General features: G+C 35.0%; 1 protein-coding gene across 6 annotated transcripts in view; it reads left to right on the top strand.

The window, feature by feature from the left end:
* The window catches only part of MEF2A (myocyte enhancer factor 2A), a 174109-nt gene that overhangs the window by 112814 nt on the left and 39226 nt on the right, over positions 1 to 22069 (top strand). For 3 of the 6 annotated variants that reach the window (XM_058542341.1, XM_058542340.1, XM_058542344.1), the window contains exons 5-7: positions 17808 to 17957; positions 20101 to 20320; positions 21058 to 21117. In XM_058542341.1, coding sequence (XP_058398324.1) covers positions 17808 to 17957; positions 20101 to 20320; positions 21058 to 21117 — 430 coding nt within the window. Of the gene's footprint in view, positions 1 to 17610; positions 17743 to 17807; positions 17958 to 20100; positions 20321 to 21057; positions 21118 to 22069 lie in introns of all 6 variants that reach the window. The other 3 variants (XM_058542346.1, XM_058542342.1, XM_058542343.1) reach the window with 3 other exon arrangements.

Genomic DNA, 22069 nt, shown 5'->3' with positions numbered 1-22069 from the left:
GGCTAGTGGCTACCATATTGTTAAGCAGCAGTATAAAGCATCAGAGATAAATTGTGCCCCAGAATTACCAGCAAATGTCCTAAAATTAATTCTGGTTGTACTGTACTGCCTCCACACCCCCACCCACAATATATTAATCATGGTGGTGGAGAGAGGATGGAAAGTGCCAATGGACATATTCTCACCAGATGTTCCATTTCTGAGATGTACTTTAAAGCTATAGTAATCCAGAAAGTTTGGTATTCGCACAGGCATAGACATGGAGATCAACGGAACAGAATAGAGAGCTCAGAAATGGACCCACACCTATATGGTTAATTGATGTTTGACAAAAGTGCCAAAGTAAATCAATGAGAAAAGGAAGGTATTTTCAATAAATGGTGCTAGAAAAACTGGATATACATTAAAAAATACACATCATACACAAAATTTCTGTGGAATAGAGAGTTTATATAGGGGAATAATAAAGGTAAGGAAGAGATAGACTGGGTATAGTTGATGGAGCTCCTTGAGTACCAGGCTGTGGCAGTTAGCGTTTGTCCTATAGGCATTTGACAGCTGTTAGAGGGGTTTAAAAGTTTAGACAGTCAAATAATTGTTAAAAGAATGCTAATCTGACGGCAGATAATCAGCATTTTAAAAGAAGTTTATAGCTTTTAAAAATAGACTAAGTTATCTCTTAATTATAAGTTTTTAGTAATGTTGAAATTTGTAGGAAGAAGAAGGCGCATTCCACTTGGTTTAATTGGGGAGGGAAGATGAGATTGTATTCTAAAGAATATGATAATATTGACACATCATGCTTTTCTTAATTGAGCTGTAAAAAATTTGAGTGAGTCATTTGTAGAAAAGGAAATGCTTAGAATTTGATCATAATGTAAATATGATCAAATATTTTATGAATAATCTTTATAATATGATCTTTAATGCAACAATTTAGATTAAAATATTTTTACTTAAAATCACTATTATTATTTATCATGCAAAAATGACTAGTGACCAATATTATTACAAAAAGGAGTTTATGTGTTATAAAAAGGTTTGGAAACCCTGATCTAGTTCTATACTTCATTTAATTGATTAAGGAAGCTGGAGTCCAAAGAAAGTAAAGGACTTGCGCAAGGTCATACCAGTATATAATGACAAAACCAAGACTTAAATAATGTTCTCTTGAAGACCTGGGGTCTGTCTCAGAAAAACTGTAGATCCTTTGGGGCAAAGACCTTGCTAAAGAGCATTAGTATTCTTCCCAATAGATTCCCAGAGATCCAGCACACAACTTAATAATGACCTATAAAATTGAACTGAAAGCGATGTTGCTTACTTTAGTGTCAACTCATTTATGATACTCGTAAAACTCCATCATATGTTACCCAAAGCTAGTAGGGACAAAAACTAAAGTATGTTTAAGTGAACCTAAAGCTCAAGAATGAAGGAGACTTGCCTCTTTTCACTCTGTAACACTGGAAACAATGCCTTTATTTCGTATCTCCCCATCTTCCACATCTACTCCCAGTATATTTTACTTCCAGCCTTTAGAGAAGTAAACAGACTTAAAAAGAAACAAGTACAGGTGCTTCTGCTGTAATGCAGTTTTTGCATTCCTGAAAAATCTCACAAACTGCAAAACCTGGTTTTTTAGTTTGTGTTGGTTCTAAGCACCAATGCAAACTAGAAATTAATTGGTAATTGAGAAGATAGCTTGAACTGCTCAGTGAGTCATCTTCGTGTAGCTAGTGGCTACCACAGTGGATATTATAAATGCACAAAATTAATTACTTGAATAGAAATGCTGGCAGCTCTTTAATTAGGTTGGAGGTAGTTGGTCTTAGGACAGTGCAGATGGCAGTGTATCAGTGAGCCCTGGGGGCAAGGAGGTGTTGCCATTCAAGTAGGCATGGGAAATAGTACGACCTGCAGCAAGGCTGGGAGTACTCCTCTGAAGCGCTCATTTTAAATTTTCCTATAATACAGATAAGTGCTCCTGCTGTCAGGAGGACTTTCTCCTTTCCTGCTAAAGGTTATAATTGTATTCCCACTTTTCTGGCTCCCCTTGCCTAGGAAAAATCACCCATGAACCAGAGTGACTTTATTATGCTGACATCATTCCCTACTTACTACTTACAGTTTCATATGAGCAAATTTGCATTTCAAAATACATTATAGTAGAGCAGACTGTATTGTTTAATCGTAGAAGTTTTTTTCTTTCCTTTTTCTAAAGATAGCATTCATCAGCTTATGTTCATCTGAATAAATGGCTGCTATATGAAAGAAAATTATTCAGAGAAGGGAAGTTGTATTATTCTAGTTTCTTTTGGGGTGTAAAGAAAGTTGTTTTCATAGGTTCTGTTGGGTTTTGTTTCACATAGTTGTTTTCACTGGTAATCTTAATATACCTGGATATAGGATTGAATAAGTATGAATTCCATCGTGGTACGAATAGGTATGAATTACAATGTGATTATTATTCATAATCATAGTAAACATTTTCAAAGTTTTCAGTAACCTGCGTAAAGTGCTTTCATACTACCTGGTATCTTTATAAATCATTGCCCCAGGTATCCTTCACCATCATGTGCAGTTGAATGCTCAGTGAGGCACTTTAGCTAGGTAAAGGTAGCTAGTGGCCACCACAGTGGGTAATATAGACATACCTGAGATTAACTTTTTTTCTCTTCTTTTGATTGGGATATAATTCACAAACTATAAAATACACCATTTTAAGTTATACAATTAAGTGATTTTTAGTATATTCATAAGTTTGTGCAATGATGAACTTTAATTTCAGAACCTTTCATCACCCCAAAAAGAAACTTGGTACCCATTAGTAGTCATTTCCCAACTTGCCTTCCCCCCCGCATCCTGGCAACCACTAATCTGCTTTCTGTGTCTATGGATTTGCCTATTTTGGAGATTTCATATAAACGGAATTATACGATATGTGATTTTTTGTGTCTGTCTTCTTTCATTTAGCATACTGTTTTCAAGGTTCATCCATATTGTAGCATGTACTGGTACTTCATTCCATGGCTAAATAATACTCCATTGTATGGATATATCACTTTTGTTTATCCATTTATTAATTGATGGACATTGGCTTGTTTTCACTTTCTGACTGTTATGAAAATGCTGCAATGAAATTTGTATACAAGTTTTTATATGGACATGTTTTTATTTCTCTTGGGTATCTCACTAGGAGTGGAATTTACTGGGTTGTATGGTAGCTCTGTGTTTAACTTTTTGAGAAACTTGACAGTGGAATTCCATAGAAATTGTGGAACTCTTTTTTACATTTAACTTAAAAAAGATAAAAGATAATCAAAAAACAACTTCATGGCTATCATTAGAAAATGCTTAGTTCATTTTTTCCTAAAAATGTTGATTTTTTTTATTTCAGTAATGTTGGGCCTGGTTATCTTGACCAACCCTTCAGCTGAAGACAACTAAAAATGTTAGATAAATTATACAAAAACTTGTTTATAGCATCAAAGAGCTGTTAAGGAATATGCCAGGCCAAAATCTAAGAAAAGGCGAGACCCTGAAGGGTAAAGAAGTATTTAAAGCTCTGGCTGCCTTGAGTGATTTGCCCATCTGGATAAAATAGTTGAAAAACTAAGCTTCAGGTTTTGGTGGATTTAGAGGCAAAGGGAAGTTATTACTTGTAGGTGTCTGAGTCTAATAGATTGCCTCCCACATCAGACTGGGACCTCAGGAAGAGGGAAATTCACTGCCTTTTTCCTGTTTGCAGAGATTGCAAGGAGAGTTCTTTTGTTCTGAACAGATAGAGCAAAGAGGAGAAGAAGAAAAGAAAGAGAATCTGTCTCTGAGAGGTTGTAAAACAAGTACCAGTGTTGTGTGGAATCAGAGGCCAAAGTCATATAACACAAGAAGTCCAAGAAAACTAGTGCTCCAAGTACCTGGAAAAAGTAAATTTATATCCTTTTTGAAGAACGACACCTTATTCTAGATATCAAAAATCTCCTACAAATAATCTTTCAAAACCACTGAACATCCATCATACAAAGATGACTAAGCATAAAAGAAAATAAGGCATAGGGCCGGCCCAGTGGCACAAGCGGTTAAGTGTGCGCGCTCTGCTGCGGTGGCCCGGGGTTCGCCGGTTCGGATCCTGGGCGCGCACTGACGCACTGCTTGACAAGCCATGCTGTGGTGGCGTCCCATATAAAGATATAAAGCAGATGTTAGCCCAGGGCCAGTCTTAGCAAAAAAAGAGGAGGATTGGCAGATGTTAGCACAGGGCTGATCTCCTCACAAAAAAAAAAAAAAAGAAAAGAAGGCACAGTAGGCAAAATGCAGTAAGAAATAGCATAAACTGATGCCTAAATATTTCAGATACTGTTACTATTAGACATAGATTATAAACAATTTCACTTTCTATGTTTTAATAAAAAAACAAGCTTGCAAATATCTGCAAGAAACAGGATTATAAAAAAAGTGATAGCAGACTTGAATGAAATACTTCTAGAAATGAAAAAAATACAATAACCGAAATTTAAAACTTAGTAGACATACAGGAAGTATATTTGACATAGCTCAAGAGAGAATTCGTGAACTGAAAGATAGCTAGAATTCAGCACAAAGAGATGAAAAGGTGGGAAATAGCAAGAGAGGTTGAGAGAAAAGGAGGATTGGTTAGAAATTCTAGCCTAAATTTAATTGACATCCTTAAAAGGAGAAAGGGAGGAGAGAAGACTGAGCATAGGGCAGAGGCAGTATTTGAAGAGATAATAACAGGATTTACTGGGATTGATGAGAGTCCACAATCCTCAGATTTAAGAAGCCCAACAAATCTCATGCAGAGTAAAAAAAAAAAAAAGCTATACATAGGTATATCATAGTGAAACTGCAGAAAATAAAAGAGAAAAACCTAAATAGATTATCTTCAAAGGAGTGTTGACTAGTTCTAAACAGCAACAAGTGAAATCTGTACTCAGTGAAATGATATCCTAAATGTGTTGGGAAGAAGGGGTCTGGAATCCAACCTAGAATTCTATACCCAGAGAAAATATCTTCAATGATGAAGGCAGAACACTTGTGTATCAGCTTTGCAACTAAACCACCTCAGGCTTTTGAAGAAGGGGCCAAAACCACATCAGACTGCCATGGTAAGAAAGCAGTCGTCACGAGAAGATCAAATGACCTCCCCAGCTTCGTGTGGACAGTGACCTATGTCTATTTTATCAGTGAATATCAGAATCGAGTAGGATGCTCTCAATAAATTTTTTTGGATTAAAGGAAAAAAAAAGAATAAAGGTAAATTAATTTATGCAATTAAAAAAAAAACAGAGTAAAGAACCAAGAGCCAGGACTTTTGAAAATAAACTTTCCTGACTTCACAGTGCACTGAGAACCAATTCTATCAAAGTATTCACTTATGTTTGGAGATCTACAACCGAGTTACATTATCCCTGTTCATAAGCTGAGACTACTGGGCTGCTCTGTATTCAACTCCTGTGAGACAAGGGCCCCAAAACTTGATTTGAGGTGGAGGAGGAGAAGTATCATTACCATCTGCTGACATCTTTGCAGTCAAACCTAGAAGTATCATAGAAGTCGAAGAAGCCATAGCCTGAATATCACATACATCTTACTGAGGAAGATATGGATAAGATCATGGAGGAACTAGAGAGGGAGCCTGAAGGCAGGGCCTACAGCCACATGCACAAGAAATGTGCTCTCTTCCTAGTGGTTGAAGTGGCTCCTGATCAGAACCCTCTATGCATTCTCCCTTTTGTTTGCTGACTGATAAAATGCAGTTGAATCAGCTGAACTAATACAGTGTAGTGGAAGGAGCACTAAACTGGACATCAGAAGACTTAGATTCTAGTTCCAGTTCTGTAGCTTAATATCTGTGTGATGTGGTGGGATTGAGGGGGGTGAGTACTTGGATCTCTCCTAGGTTTAATAGTCTCCTCTATAAATGTAGGAGGTGAACTAGATGATCATCAGGGTACATTTAGTTTTTATTCAACAGCTATTTTAATATACTTTTTTGAACACATAAAATCTGTTTCCTCTTATGCCTCAAAATTTTGACTCAGTGGACAAATTTCCAGAAAAATATAATTTAACAAAATGGAATCATGAAGATATAGAAAATCTGAATAGTCTTATTGTCAAGTTTACCACAAAGAAGCTCCAAATACAGATGGCTTCATAAGCAAGTACTAGCTGATTTTTAAAGAAGTAATGCCAACATTTCACAAACTGTTCCAGAGACTGGAAGAAGAGGGAACCCTCCTTTCCTCATTATATGAAGCTAGCCTAACCTTGATTGCAAAACCAACAAGGAGAGTTCTAAAAAGAAGAATCGGAAGTCAGTCTCTCTGAATATAAATGCAGGACTCCTAAACAAAATATTGGTCCACTTCATTGAGTTCATATCTTTTTTTTATTGGAGACATTTTTTTTTTCATATTGACCCATTTTCTCTCCTGCTTGGTCACACATCTGAGCTCTGTGTATCAGCCTCCCTTGCAGTTGGGAGTGGCCATATGACTAAGTTGGCCAATGGAATGTGAATAAAAGTGATAGATGCTTCTTCCAGGCCTAACCTGTAAAATATCTTCCACATAGTCTTCATACTCTGTGTTCCCTATTTGCCAACCAGGTGCAGAGAATCCAGATGGGAACTCTGAGGTCTTGTATGTGGAACCACAAGAAAAATGACACTAGGCTCTGAATAATCTCACGCAAGGCTCTCTCAAATAAAATTACATCCTCATGGGGCTATGTATGAGTAAGAAGTAAACTTTCATATAGCATATAATATTATTTATGCTAACTAATATAGAAATTAAATCTAGCAATATATAAAAGGGATAATACATCATGACTAAGTTGGATTTATCCCAGGAACGCAGGAATAACTTGACAGTTATCCCATTATCGTGGACTGGAAGTCTCAATATTGTATATATCTGCGCTACTTAAAATAATCTGTATAGAGTCAAGGAAATACCAATCAAAATCCCAAGAAATTCTTTTATTTAAGAATTCAGCTACTTATTCTGAAATATATAGGGAAATGCAAGGGGAAAAGAAGACACTCTGGAGAATAACAAGGTGAGAAGGTTTGCACTACTGTGTATTGAGACTAATTGTAACACTAAACTAATGAAGATACTGTGGCAGTGGCACAAATACCAAATGCCAAACATGTCAATGGAGTAATAGAGCTTAGAAACAGAACCATGTGCGTATGTATGTAATTATAGCGTCACAAATCAAGGGCAAAAGAACAAACTCTTTAAGCAGTGGTGCTGGGGCAAGGATATATATATATATATGGGAAAGCCATGGTAGTAAACCTACCTCATGTCTTACACAAAGTCTCCCTCCAGGAAGATTATAGACCTAGGTGTGAAAGGCAAAATTATAAAGCTTTTTAGAAAATAATAAGAGAATATCTTCATGATTTTGAGATAGGGAAGGATTTCTTATACAAGACATAAAAATTACTACCATAAAGGATAACTGTAAAGGAAAAAAATTTGATAAATTTGACTTTTAATATTAAAATTAAGAACCTATTTTCATCCAAAGACAAGTGTTAAAAAAACATGCCATAGAATGGGAAAATATTTTTACAGTGCATAAAATTAGCAAAGGACTTATGTTGATTACAAATAAAAGAATGACTATAAAGCAAAAAGGAAAAGATAAACAATAGAAAACTGGGCAAAGTGCTTGAATAGGCTCTTCACAAAAGAGAAAATCCAAATGGCTAATAGATATGAAATGTGCTTCATTTCCTTGGTAATCAGGGGAATGCAAATTAAATCCTCATTGCAGGTAGAAAAGGTGTGTTGATACAACTACTTTAAAAAACAGTTTAGCATTATCTAGTATAACTGAAGATCCACATATTTTATGAACTAACAATTCCATTCCTAAGAATATACCCCAGAGAAATGTGTGCAGATATGCAGTAGACTATGTCTGCAAAAATGTGCATAGCACCATTTTCATAATAGCCAAAAGAGTGAAGCAACCCCAATATCTATCTGCAGTAGAAAGGATAAAGTTTTTTTTTTCAGCATACAATGGAATACACTATTTAATGAAAATGAACAAACTATAACTATATGCAACCCTATGGATGAATCTCATAAACAATGTGTAATGAAAGAGGCAAGACAAAAATAATACATTGCACATGTTCCATTCACATAATATTTAAAAATGTGCAAAGCTAAATTATACTTTTAGGAATATGTATATATTAGGTAAACCTATAAAGAACATCCAGAAAGTTGTCATCACAGAATTAGGATGGTATTACCTGGAGAGGGGAGAGAGGAGGTTGTTTGAGGGAGATATATAGGGTTCTGGTTCTGATCTGTGTTTTGACCTGATTAGAATTACTGGTGTTCACTTTATAATTGTTGAATTTTATATAAATTTTGATGTACTTTTCCTTATGTATGTTTACAATTTTAAGGAATGTTTTTATGCATTTCACAGTGTCTAGGAAGAATAAGAGTTGTCTTTCAAAATTGGAAACAATTATTTAAAATGAGAAAAAGGAGAACTTTTCTCATTTAAAAACATTCTAATAGTCTAGTTTAAGTTCCTTGGAACTTAAAACTATTCTTTCTTTATTTTACAAAGACTCGTTTATACCTTGTGCTAGATCTGATTAATTGTCCGTTCAGCCAATATTTGTGGAGCATTTACTGCTCAACTGCTTCACAGAAATGAGATTTAAGGTGGGTGCTGATATTGTGGATTGCTTTAATTGATTAGGTCCTCATGCATTTAAAAACCATAGATATATACCTTTTGAGTACTTTTAATTCCATAGTTTCACTTCTGAGTGCTGTGGTTCTTTTAGTTTGGAATGGAATTTGACAGTTATCATAAAATTGAGCATATGTTAAAGAAGATTTCAATTCTTGTCAGGCAGTAGTTAAAAACGAGGCATGGGCTCTGGTAAACACTCAGGCAGTATAGATTCCTGAATCCAAAGGTTAGTAGCATATCTCAAGATTCTAGAAAATGCTGGTCCCCTGGGATAAACAAACACCAAAGATTATAGTAATATATGTATGTATGTGTATTTATGCATATATATATTTGTATTTACATGTATGTGTGTATATATAACTTCCGTGGAGAATGTCTAAAATTTTAAATATATTATTTTTTGCTGCTGAGCAACTATAAGACAAAAGAAATCTAATTTATAATCTATTTTGAAATATGTTTCTTTTTTAAGTTTATCGTGTAAAAGAAAACCCAGGTATACTTACAAAAAAGTCTGAACAGCATTGTTCTTGCCTTCTCAAGTTTCTTTTCCCTGTCTCCTTTCCACTCTTCCCTTATTCTTTCCATCTCCAGTTTCTCCAGCAGATTTAGTAATAGAGACTAGAAAATGAGAGGCAAATATACAGGGCCTGCCAATCAGTATTATATACCCAGAATTCTGTAAACATTTCCGTGAACTTGAAAGATAAGGTTGCTAATACTTTATAAGTAGAACAATAGAACACATGACTTGGAAGATCTTTGTTGATGTATGTACCATTATTTGAATCAATTATCTTTGGCCAAAAACAGTAAATAATCCTCAGTCATCTTAATTTCAGGTTTGGGACCCTTATTGGACTCTAGGTTGGGGAGGTACTAGCCAGACTTGTTTTGGGACTTTCATGACATAGATAAGGAGACTATTAATTTGTGACCTAAAGGATTTTGACAGTTGTCTTCATCAGGGTTCTTTGATTATAATGAATAGAAATCCATTTAAAGTAGCTCAAGCTAAAGTGGAGTTTATTGAAAGAATACAGGCAGATGGCACCCAAGGCAGGGAGGAATAGCTGGCTCCCTGAGGACCTGACACCATCTCAAGTCTGCATGGTCTCGTCGTTGCCCTCAAGGCTGGTTTGCAAGGTGACTCTTCTGAAGGCACAATTATCTTCATGTAAAAATAATTGATGTTCTGGGTCTTTATCCAATTAACCATTTTATAATCAGAGCATAATTTCCAAATTTAACAAAAGCTTCAGGGCCGGCCCCGTGGCTTAGTGGCTAAGTGCGCGCTCCACTACTGGCAGCCTGGGTTCGGATCCCGGGTGTGCACCAACGCACTGCTTGTCCGGCCACGCTGAGGCGGCGTCCCACATACAGCACCTAGAAGGATGTGCAGCTGTGACGTACAACTATCTACTGGGGCTTTGGGGGAAAAAAAAGGAGGAGGATTGGCAATAGATGTTAGCTCAGAGCCAGTCTTCCTCAGCAAAAAAAACAGAGGAGGATTAGCACGAATGTTAGCTCAGGGCTGATCTTCCTAACAAAAAAAAAAAAAAAAAGCTTCACTGATGATACTGTGTTTTATGTTTCAGTAGGAGAAAAGATCTGGTGAGCTGTAGGACCTTGTCTCATGCTAATATAGATTTTTTTAAAAACTGGTTTGGTCTTCTATAGATGGCATGGAGATTACCTTACTCTAGAAAAGTATGGCTTCTGTTTTTTAGATTTCTAGGTTTGTACTCCAGCGTGCTGGGTTCCAAATAAGATCCAGAATCAGAACCTTTGGCTGTTGATTATAGCTAACTGTATATCAACATAAAAGAAGCCTTCTTGTACTAGCAATTCTAATCTTTCCTATCCAAAAACTCACTGGAGAATCTCCCAGCAGCTTTCAGAATATAGGCTATTGTAAGTTAAACTTACATATGAAATTTTTTCTTTGTAGTTCAGAAGCAGTCAGATATCAACAGTTTCTGTGGCTTAACCTGGTATAAACGAATGTCTCCAGATTACTTATTGTTTAAGTATATTTTAACAAATTCGTAAGTTTGTGTTTTAGAAGACTTTCTGAAGTAACTTTTCATAGCATCCTGATCTTGCTCTCCTTTAGTATGTTTTTTTAATCTTGCCAGTATTGATATAAATACAGCTTTCATATGTGTCTAGCACCTTGTTTGTCTACACTCTGAAAATGTAAAGCAATCTAGACTTCAGTCTTTGGTTTGAAAGTTCATAGATTAGTTGAGGACACCGGAAATATATAGTAGGTAGGTAAATACAAGGTAACATGTATTACATGAATGTTCTATGGAGTAAGTGCTCTTAAAATTTTAGCATAGAAAGCAGTGGAGGGAAAAGTTTTCATGGAAAGATGGGGTTAAAACTAGGCCATAGTGAGCCATAAAACAGTCATACAGATAAGAGAGAGGGCAGGGTTTCAAACAAGTGAGGTGACATCAGTGAAGGGATTTTTGTGACTGTTAGGAGGACAATAATTTTGACCACTCTGGCTGGATCAAATGTTTCAGGAAGGTTAGAAGTGGAAATAAGTGAATGGAATGTAAGTGACTTGCAGTTAGGCTAAGAAATTTTTGTTTTGTACTCTACATCTGTTATTTCAAAAGAAGGATGTAAAATGTACAAAACTATCTTTTGGGGTTCAAGTAGAAAATAATAGAAATTCTGTTTTATCCTAAAATATGCCTACTAATATTAAAAAATATTGACTGTCATTCATGCATATAATTTGTAAAATATATGCATATTTTGGGGACTGTGCATGAAATATGTTTATACATGGGGTAGATAATCTATAAAGTTTGAGACTGCTGCTCTAGATCATAGAGTGCCATCAGAGATTTGCAATGGGTGACAAGTATACAAAGTGATATTGAGGAGAACTGAATCTGTAACAATTTATGAGACAGATTAGAAGAGAGAAAAAAGTGAAAGAGGCTATAGTAGGAGTCCAGAAATAAGGCAGCGCAGTCCTGCATGAGTATGGCGGCAGCGGAAATGGATATAGTAATCTACAAAATTTAGTATTCCATGTGAATATGGGGAGAGAACAGAGAGTGAACAGTAAAATTGTTTGCTCTGTTGACGAGAGTAGGTAAGTCCAAAGAGGGGATCTATATAATAAAAGATACTCAGTTCCATCTTCGTTAAATTGAAATAGAGATGTTAGCCAAATATCCAAATGAAAATGTGCAGCAGACAGTTGGGACTATATCTTCCAAGTTTCAGATTAGATTTGGAAGAAGGTATAATCATTACTCTCATACAACTGTGAAATGAACATGTGTCAAAGATTTTATTTAATTAACTTATGAGTGAACCAGTAAGATATCACAACCAGTTCAAAAAAGAACTAAAAATACCACACATTAATAGTTAAAGAATGCTGAAGTGAATTTACAAACGCAAGCAAAACCTGTCAGTGTCCAGAAAGTGATAATCAATGACATTCCACAGGCAACAATTTCTATGAACAGAATTATTTTCAGTTACTGTCAACTTTCTGCAAGTTAACTAAGGTCTAGCTCTACAGAGTTGTAAAATAGTCTAGTCAAAGAACAAAGGGTGGATATAACCTGAATGGAAGTTCTAGCCAGGATACCCACTAAATTCCAGTTTTTCACTGTTTTCCTTAAATTGGTATAGAAATGTTAAATTTAAGAGCCTTCCTACAGATGGGGGTCTTTAATCAATAGGTAGAAGGCTTTAAGTTCCTCTTCTTTTAGGTAAAACTGATTTAATTAATACCAAAAACAAAAACAAAACCTGCCCTTACTTTTATGTTTAATTTGGGCATTTCCAGCTGAGAAAGTAGGGATGTGATGTAGGATCCCTTTTCCCTGGAAATGCTTACAGGCAAAACAATACCGTCTTTCCCACCAGCTTGAATTTCACTTTAGAACTCAGTAGTATCAGATGGAGAACAACCCTTGTTTAAGAGATTGTGGAGTTTGCAGTTGTAGACAGTTGTACTCTTAATACTCTGATATGAATAAAATTTAATTTATGAATTGTCAGAAGAATTAAGGATTATTCTCTTTAATTTTTTGAAGAATACTGAAAGGTCATAAACCTTCTCTGATCATATTTCCTTAATTTTTGATACCATAGTAAATTAATACAGATCATTAATCAGATAATCAAATATTTTCAGAAATTTTAAATAACAGAACATTGATTTTTTTCTTTTAAAAACCAATACTCAGGGCCAGCCCCATGGCTTAGTGGTTAAGTGCGCGCGCTCCGCTGCTGGCAGCCCGGGTTCGGATCCTGGGCGCGCACCGACACACCACTTCTCCGGCCATGCTGAGGCCGCGTCCCACATGCAGCAACTAGAAGGATGTGCAGCTATGATAACTATCTCCTGGGGCTTTGGGGGGGAAAATAAATAAAATTGAAAAAAAAAAAAAGAAATTACGTATCTAAAAAAATAAATAAAAACCAATACTCCATCTAATGCTAAGTCCTAACAAGGATTATTAGGAATCTCTTTTCTCCTGAGTTGAGATCTGCTGTGAATCATAAGTCGAGTAGTTTCACTCATAACTGTTAAAAAGTAATTTTCAAAAAAGGTAAAAGCATAATTCTCAGATAGAAAATGAACATGAGCCAAAGATTTTAACTCATTAATTACTGAGGGAACCAGAAAAAAAATGTTGCAACTGGTTAACAGCTAATTCTAAAGATTAGACAAATATATAAGCCCATCAAGAAGGCAAAATGGATTTACTCCATAGATGCAAACACTGACCTCTTTCACAGTGAGGAAAGAAGTCAGTTGAACCTCCACCAGACTGAATTTATTTGCAGGTGCCGGGGAAGAGGGAGAATCCCCCTCTGCTCTTTCTCTTAAGGTTCTTATGGCTGGCCAAATAATTAAAAGACAGGTTAGCAGCAGAAAATAATACCAAGTTTAATAACATGTATACATGGGAGAAACCAGGGAAACTGAGTTTCTCAACACAATGGCAGATATTCTCGTCTTAAATACTATCTTCAGCTAAAGACAAAGGAGGATGTTGGGGGTGGGAGGGAGACAGAAGTTACAGCAATCAAGTGTATGCAGATTTAAGTCCTCTCCTTCCACACTGAAAAGAGTTTCATGAGATAAGATCATCTTCTCCTCTTCCCACTACAGAGAGGGAGATACCTTTACAAATGGAGATTTCCCTTATAAATGTAAATGTTTGTCTTCCAACTCTTTTTGGGGCCAGTGAGAGACAGAATTTTTGATAAGAGGTGCTTGATGCCTTTTCTATTGTAACATCTATTTTACATTATATTACAGCCATCATATGATAGTGTGTCCTTCCTGAAACAGGTCTTCTATGTTAAATTCTTCAGGCAGTTTGGGGGAGGTCAAATGTCCATCAGAGAAAATAATCAAGGTAAAGAGATATATTTCAGGGTGGTCAATTTTGATCTCCCACACAGGTCTATAAACACTAATTATTTGTATTACTGTCAGTTTTCTACAAATTAACTTCTGTCTCTGCAGAGTTGTAAAATAGCTCAAAGACAGGCAAAAACCCCATAGAATCATATAACCTGGAAGGATGTGCCCTAAACAATGCATAGTTTTTCATTAAAGATACCTAGCAATTATTTTTTTGATCCATTTAAAAATCTTTTCAAAATTTGTCCTCACATAGCTAATGTTGAAGGTAAATGTTAGCTAAGGACATTTATTACTTAAAACCTACAGTTTGTACCATAAATGACAGTATGTTGAAAGTACCTGACTGAATTGGCCCAAAAATCACAAAAAAGAAAAGCCATTAAAATCATAATAGAATTTAACTTTATTGTGACAAGTAGGAATGTTTGTGTTTTAAAGGTGCTTAAGTGACCCTCCAAAAATAAAATGTCTGTCTTCTATAGAAATGGACTGATGAAAATTGTAGGTGCATTAATTTTAAGATTTCATTTAAGTAACCTTGCCAGTTAGAATGTTTAAACATGTTTGGGACACTGGTATAAGGGACATAGAACAGGTTGTGGTTGTATCAAGTCAGCTTAAATTGATTAATAATTTAATTGCTCATCACAACAGAACCCTTTAGCAATTTGTAATGTATTTTTTAGAATACAGTTATTTAAGAAAAGCAACAGGGATAAATAAACTTAAATGGCATACATTATGGAAATTTGAAATTATTTTGGCACAATTGAGTTTTCCCCTTAAGTTTGCCATAATGGCACTGAAAAACTGTCAATCGTGTAAGAATAAAGTACTTTTGAAGTCCTGTTTACTTCAGAATGGAACATTATAATCATCAATAATAGCCATAGAGAGTGCACAGTGCTAGTACTTTTGATGAATTTTTTTCCACTTAAAAGCAGATTCCTCATAGTAGTAACCTTTTAGACTGTTTTCTTCATCCAGCAAGTGTTTTTATTGTAGCTAACTTGAAGTACGTGAGAAAACTGAAGCTAGCCTGTTTTTCATATGCCTCGCCTGGCCTTGTTAATAGATTACAGCATTCCACTTGTTAGTACCAGTGACACAGGAGAAACTTTTACTATTATGCTATGTGGTAATGATAAAGAAGACAGAAAAAGTCTTTTTATGGTAGTTGGGTCCTCAAAACAACTCTTCATGTTCTAATGATAAGGAGACACAAGTTGGATATCCAACAGAGGTACATTAGCTTGTTATCTCCAGAGCTGATACCGCCTCTTAAATTCCCTCACAGTGACAGGAACCCCATCTGAAGTGAAGGCTTGCAGAGCTGGAGATACCGGAGCGTTATTCTTTTTTCATGAGTAAAAGTAGGGTTAACCCTACTGTTGTAGAATAAAAATTTTGTGTAGTTATTAAACGCAGACCATATTCTTTTTCTTCTGTAATTTAGTAAGTGTTCAGGGAGATACGTACTTGGTGATTGCTATTAGTGGAAGAGCAAGACTATGAATTACCTAGTCTTAAGATATATGAATATGATGGGAAAATATCTAGAGGTTTCAGGCTAGAATAGATCAACGACTTCATGATAAAATCTATGTGTAGGCACCTACTATATTTGTTCTGTTTCTAGGGCTGTGTAGGTTATAAGAGTACATTGTGTTCCAGTATTCTGAGTGTTAACATCTTCACTGCTGATAGCAACTTGCAGAGCTTTGGCAAGCAGAACTTGCATCCATGGATGGGGGAGGAGACATGTCTCCATCCTTAGTTCTAAACAACAGGACCTTTTATGGCTAAGTACACTTAAAAGTCCATGTGATTAATTCCACCTATAGAACTTAGAGCCGTGGGGCCAATGTTGGGGAAATAGGTGGAGTGTTTGCTGCATGCTCATGTTCAGTGATTGTATTGTGGTGAGGGTTTCAGGCATTGTGTGTAGGATTCTTAGCCCATGCCAGGTAATTTGAGAAGCTAACATATCTATACTAGTAATTTCTTATGATTCTTTAAGCATGCAAAAAGAAAATCAAGTTGAGTAAAGTGAAATTTTAAAATAATTTGACTTCAGAGAAACTAAGAAAAAAATTCGCAAATCTTAACGTATTATGTGTTTACATTCTACTTTTTTCAAGAAAAAAAGAGTAAGCATTCATAATTGTAAATCATGTTTTAAAGGATACCAAGATATGTTATTATGAATTCATTAAAAATATACCTTAAATCTAATTTAAATAATCATTTATTAGTGAACTTATCTAGTACTAGTCTATTGACCAAACTTTGTTTCCTAATTAAGCTCTGTTAGGTAGGCTTACTTGGAATATTTTAACTTTGTAAAACTCCTCTGGGTTTGGCTGGAAAATGAACAAGTCTCAAAGCTCTTTAAGTTGTTGAACCAGTAATTCTACTTTAAAATAAGACCCATCAGGATTTTTAAAACTTTAGACACTTTGGGGGTAAATTGATATTCCATAGATTGTCAAACCCTTGGTTTTAAATTTATTCTTTTAAATACTGGACAAGTCATTTCATGATGATTTTAATTTGAAAAAAACTAAACATCAAAAAACCAACTGTTCACTATAATTTTACCTCAAAATAAGAAGAAAAAAAAAGTCAGTATGATCCAGGGGATACTTTGATGACACTCAAGAAAATTCTCCGGAAAGTTCTGTTCAGTAGATTAAATCAATCCATGATGGAGCTCTAGAGGAAAAGCTAGCAAAGGGGGAGGAAGCTACATGCTGAATAACTTTTTATTACAAATTTTAAAAATATGTAAAGTTACTAATAATATGTACATTCTATATAAAAATCATTACTGTCATCTATAAATATTTGAGTTTTTATACTTGAGTTATGTAGGAAAATGATAGTATTTAAGAACAAATTAGGAATGAAATTATTGGGATATTGTGCTAATTCTTTCTAGTGAATAGGATAAACTCTAAAGCGGACAGGAATGTCAGTAGATGAAGTTGCTGAAATGTTCATTTCATAAAGGTACTATGATAACTTCTCAAAACATCATTTTGATACATTTCTATTTCAGTTCTCAAACTGACTGGCCCTATCAGATACTGATCTGGCTGTTGATCAGGCTGTAATCAGATTTAGGTTGTAACTGTCAGAGTAGTGAGTAATTTAGTATTCTCTGGGAAGTTTGGAAAGGAAGCATCCAAACAAGTAAATGTGCTTTTTCTCTTAATGTACAATGGGAGCATTAACTTTCCTTATATCTAAGGTTTACCTTATTTGAAGAATTAGAGTACATTTGTGATCATTTAAAACCATTTCAGTGGCTCTTGTATAACTCAATTCATTCAGTCTGTGCTCTCTTAATAAATTTTACAAAAAAACTCATGGCAAGTTAGTATCATTTGTGTGTGAATTTTCCAATTGTATTTCAGACTTTAAGAAAGAAAGGCCTTAATGGTTGTGAGAGCCCTGATGCTGACGATTACTTTGAGCACAGTCCACTCTCGGAGGACAGATTCAGCAAACTAAATGAAGATAGTGATTTTATTTTCAAACGAGGCCCTGTAAGTACTTTTACTTTACCTTTACTTTTTATTTGTTGATCCTTTTTGTTAACTTCATTATTTAGGCTCTGAACAAGAAGGAACACAGAGGGTGCGACAGCCCAGACCCTGATACTTCCTATGTGCTAACTCCACATACAGAAGAAAAATATAAAAAAATTAATGAGGAATTTGATAATATGATGCGGAATCATAAAATCGCAGTGAGTACTAAAGTATGGTTTGTGCTTTTATCTTGTGCATGAAGAGATTGACCACACATCTTGTTTATTTTCACAGTTGATGATGACAACAATAAGTAGAAGGGGAAAAAAGCATTTAATAATTTTTTTTGTTCTATAGAACTTCAAAATAAAATTGCTGAAATCTTATAATAATACATGTTCATTGTCTTAAACATAGAAGTAAAGAGAAAACATCCTAATCCAGGCTCTGCTACTTAACTATTCCCTGTACCTTTGGATAGGGCACCTAAATATCCTGGATTGTAATTTCCTCATCTGTGAAGTGAGCTGGCTCACACAATTTTTAAGGTCCTTTCTAGCTCTAAATTTCCATGATTTTAAATATAGGGTGCATATAAGATTTCCCTTTCCCTCCCATGACTTTTAAAAAATATTATATGTACTTCAATAGATCTTGAGACTATAAAATATAAAATGGTTGGATTTATGACAAAATTGGTGTTTCAAAATTATTTTTAATTATTTTGTATAGTTGCTGTAGTAGTAGTAGCTTACTGTTTGGCTCCTCGTAAATGTCCCAAAACCACTTGGCAACAATACCTCCAAACTCCTGGTCTTATACTGTAGGTATTGAAGAAGAGAGCCTTAGCTTGATTTTAATTTAAAGAAGCAGTGTTCTTAAACTGGTTACAAAACAAATAGTTGGTTTAAAATTTTTCTATGCTTGTAGATCTAACCACAGTGAAACAGTATTTCTTCGAGTTCGTGCTCCTTTGATAGTTCTTCATAGAGTTTTCAATGGAAGCTCCATTGGCGAGAGCTACTTAAGACAGCTATTCTGGATCTGATTTTCTAATGCTGTATGTGTATTGTAGGCCTCATGGAACAAATTGGTTCCAGTGCTGATATTTATTTCATTGTCAGTTAAATCTCTTAGAACTATGCCCTAAAGTATACATCATGGATTATTTCTTCAAAGTGGTCCTATACTATAAGAAGCTCATGAAAAATAGATTTAAGGAGATATTTTTGTGCTAATATCAGTATTGTTTTTAAAAGACAAAACAATAAGAAACAAAATAAAATCCCTGCTGACCTCACAGGGATGTCGGTGACCTTGCAGTTAATGTTAAGTTGCAAAAGTATTGTGTAAATAAATAAAATTACTTGACCTTTGAAAGAATGTTATATACCCATTGTTTTATATCTATTAATGAATTATTATAATTTTCCATGTGAAGTAAACTATTGAATAGAGTACATAAACTGTATTCTTCCAACTTTGAATTAGCAGTGTTACTTTACTTTGTAAATCACTCTTAAAATGTGGCGAGAGGAAAGTTTTTTTTTCCTCTGACTTTAAATTATAAAGAGGACTTATTTATCATGGTTAACAAGTATATTGTAAGTGGTCTATGGAGGAAATGCAAGGCGAAAATAGAAAATATTTTAAAGGTGTGGAATATTTTGGAGGGAAGGAAGATAGCATTTATAATATTTGTAATTGAATCTTCATACAATTTAAAGATAGCTTGTCACTAATTTTATTGTTTAGGTTGTTTCTTTGCATTTTCATTACACTCAGATTGCATTGTCTTATGTATATAACTTGATTTTTTTTTTTTTAGTTTTGTCCATTAAGAATGTCAGTCAGTTAAATCAGACCAGGGCTTATTTATAATGTCCCAAATTTGATGTGTTGAGTTTATAATATGTGTACACATTTTTCCCTTTTTATTATATTTGGTATCTCCCAATAGAAATGTAACGTTACTAAACTAGTTTGCATTAAAGTGCTAATTTATGTTTACTTGGTAATGATGATATATTTCGTAATGTCTAAATTTGACAATACTACTTTAATATCGAGTTCTGACCTCTAATTTTCATCTCTATGAATATTTGAAATATATGATATATACATTATAATAGTATATATGTATTAATATATAAAAACTGAAACTGAAAAGGTTCATGTCAAACATGCTCATGTTCAAATATAATTTTTGAGAAAATAGCTTAAATCTGCAAATTGATTTAGTAAGAACTTATTCCCATTTTCTACTTTTAATAACTAGAGTTACCTTATCAAATTAAAATTCATAAAGTTATTAAATTTAACGTAGATGAAAATGAAACTAACAGTCTTCTCTTTCTTTTGCATTATTTACAGCCTGGTTTGCCACCTCAGAACTTCTCAATGTCTGTCACAGTCCCTGTGACCAGCCCTAATGCTTTGTCCTACACTAACCCAGGGAGTTCACTTGTGTCCCCATCTTTGGCAGCCAGCTCAACATTAGCAGATTCAAGTATGCTCTCTCCACCTCAAGCCACATTACATAGAAATGTATCCCCTGGAGCCCCTCAGAGACCACCAAGTACTGGCAGTGCAGGTATGTGGTGATATCTCTTCTACGGGTTCTTGAACAAAAAGGGTGAAAAAACTAATTGCTAATGTAAGCATTTTCTTATTCTGCTACTCTTAATTTTATTGCTTTGATGAGCAAAAGTCACTACTAAATAATTGGCTCCGTTTTAAAGTAGTTTTTTGAAATCCGTTGCAGCTCTGGCATCACCTCAGGCCCAGTGGAACAATATAGAGAACCTGCCATGTATAAGTTTTCCTTATTAGGGGAAAGCCATACTTTGACAGGCAGAAAATTTAATTAGGATATCATGAGCAAAGATTTAAAGTTCATGTGAGCCTTTCATGTTAAAAATGTGGAGATTGGAGTTAGAGGGTCTTTTGCATCTCCTCCTACCTGAATTTGTTCATTAATTCAGCAGAAATTTGCAGTGTCTTTACTGCATTAATGCAGTATCTTCTTTCCCTTAAGTCCTAGATTTAATAGTACTGCATTAGCACTGCCCCCTTTCTTATCAATATATACCATTTGGTATTGATAGACAGGAAAGCAGACATGTCCAGAGCTTGATAGGTGAGCTCATATATAGATGACTACATCATAGTACACATTAATGCCAAGTTGAGGCTGGGCTAGTTTTTATTTTTGTCTATTTTAAGAATGGAGTGAGAGTTACCTCTGTCCCGTTCGTAGTCATTCAGAGAAGGAGAGCCAACTTACGTTCCTTCTTTGCCCTCTCTCTCTTCTCTCTATAATGTCCTTAGGTGGGATGTTGAGCACTTCAGACCTTACAGTGCCAAATGGAGCTGGAAGCAGCCCAGTGGGTGAGTGAATTCCTACTGTTTCACTTTGTAGACATCTATCCTATCTAAGATAAAAGGAATATTGTCCCTCAAACAAGGCTTGCACCCAAATGAAGAGGAAGAAATGGGGATATGACTAGAGTAGACGTGTCCCTTTGTAGACTTAATTTTCTTCTGAGGGGTACTTTCACTAATATTTAACATTTTTTCATAACACCCCTGTTTTCTTCCTTACACCTTGGCCTTAAGTTCAGTTATGCATTCATTCAATAAATATTTATTGAATGCCTCTTTCATAGCAGACATTGTTCTTTTATAAAGACTAAATTGCCTTAATACAATTTTTACATCAAGACACTTTCTTAAGGAGAAGCTTTCTGTATCATCTGTCCTCACCAAATTAGTCTGTTAGCAGACTGATATATCTTACAACAGCATAAAATGTCAGAGAGATTACACTGTGAAGAAATGGTGGGTCTACTTCTAGAGATACAAAGAGAATTGAGAAGTTTGTCTCTAAAGGATCTGTTCGGTGGTCAAATGTAGAACATTGACATCTTGTCGTGGTTACAGCCAAATTGGTTCTTTTACTTTGGGACCCCTCCCAAGATGGCTAGCAGTTTAAACATATGTCATAAATATGTCTGCCCAGCCCTGAAGTGCTGATAAAGATAGATTATGATCCTAACATTACAAAAATATGGCATTTATGTCAAAGAGTTACACGAATAACTGTATCCCTTGGGATTATCATCACATTGTCATGTTGGTCTCTTAATCTATGACAATCACAATTATCATCATTGTTATCTGAAAGCAAGGGCAGGAATTCCCTTCGTCTTTTAGATATTGTGTGTTCCTGGAGACATCTGAAAACAGATCACTTACAGGAAGAATTCTCAATTGCATGTATTGAACCCATTCATTCCACAAAAATGTTAAGGAGCTTCTGCTTTAAGAAAATTATGGAGAT

Source organism: Diceros bicornis, chromosome 5 (genome assembly GCF_020826845.1).
Source record: "Diceros bicornis minor isolate mBicDic1 chromosome 5, mDicBic1.mat.cur, whole genome shotgun sequence".
NCBI classification, from domain to species: Eukaryota; Metazoa; Chordata; class Mammalia; order Perissodactyla; family Rhinocerotidae; genus Diceros; species Diceros bicornis.
This window is presented reverse-complemented; position numbering and strand designations above follow the sequence as displayed.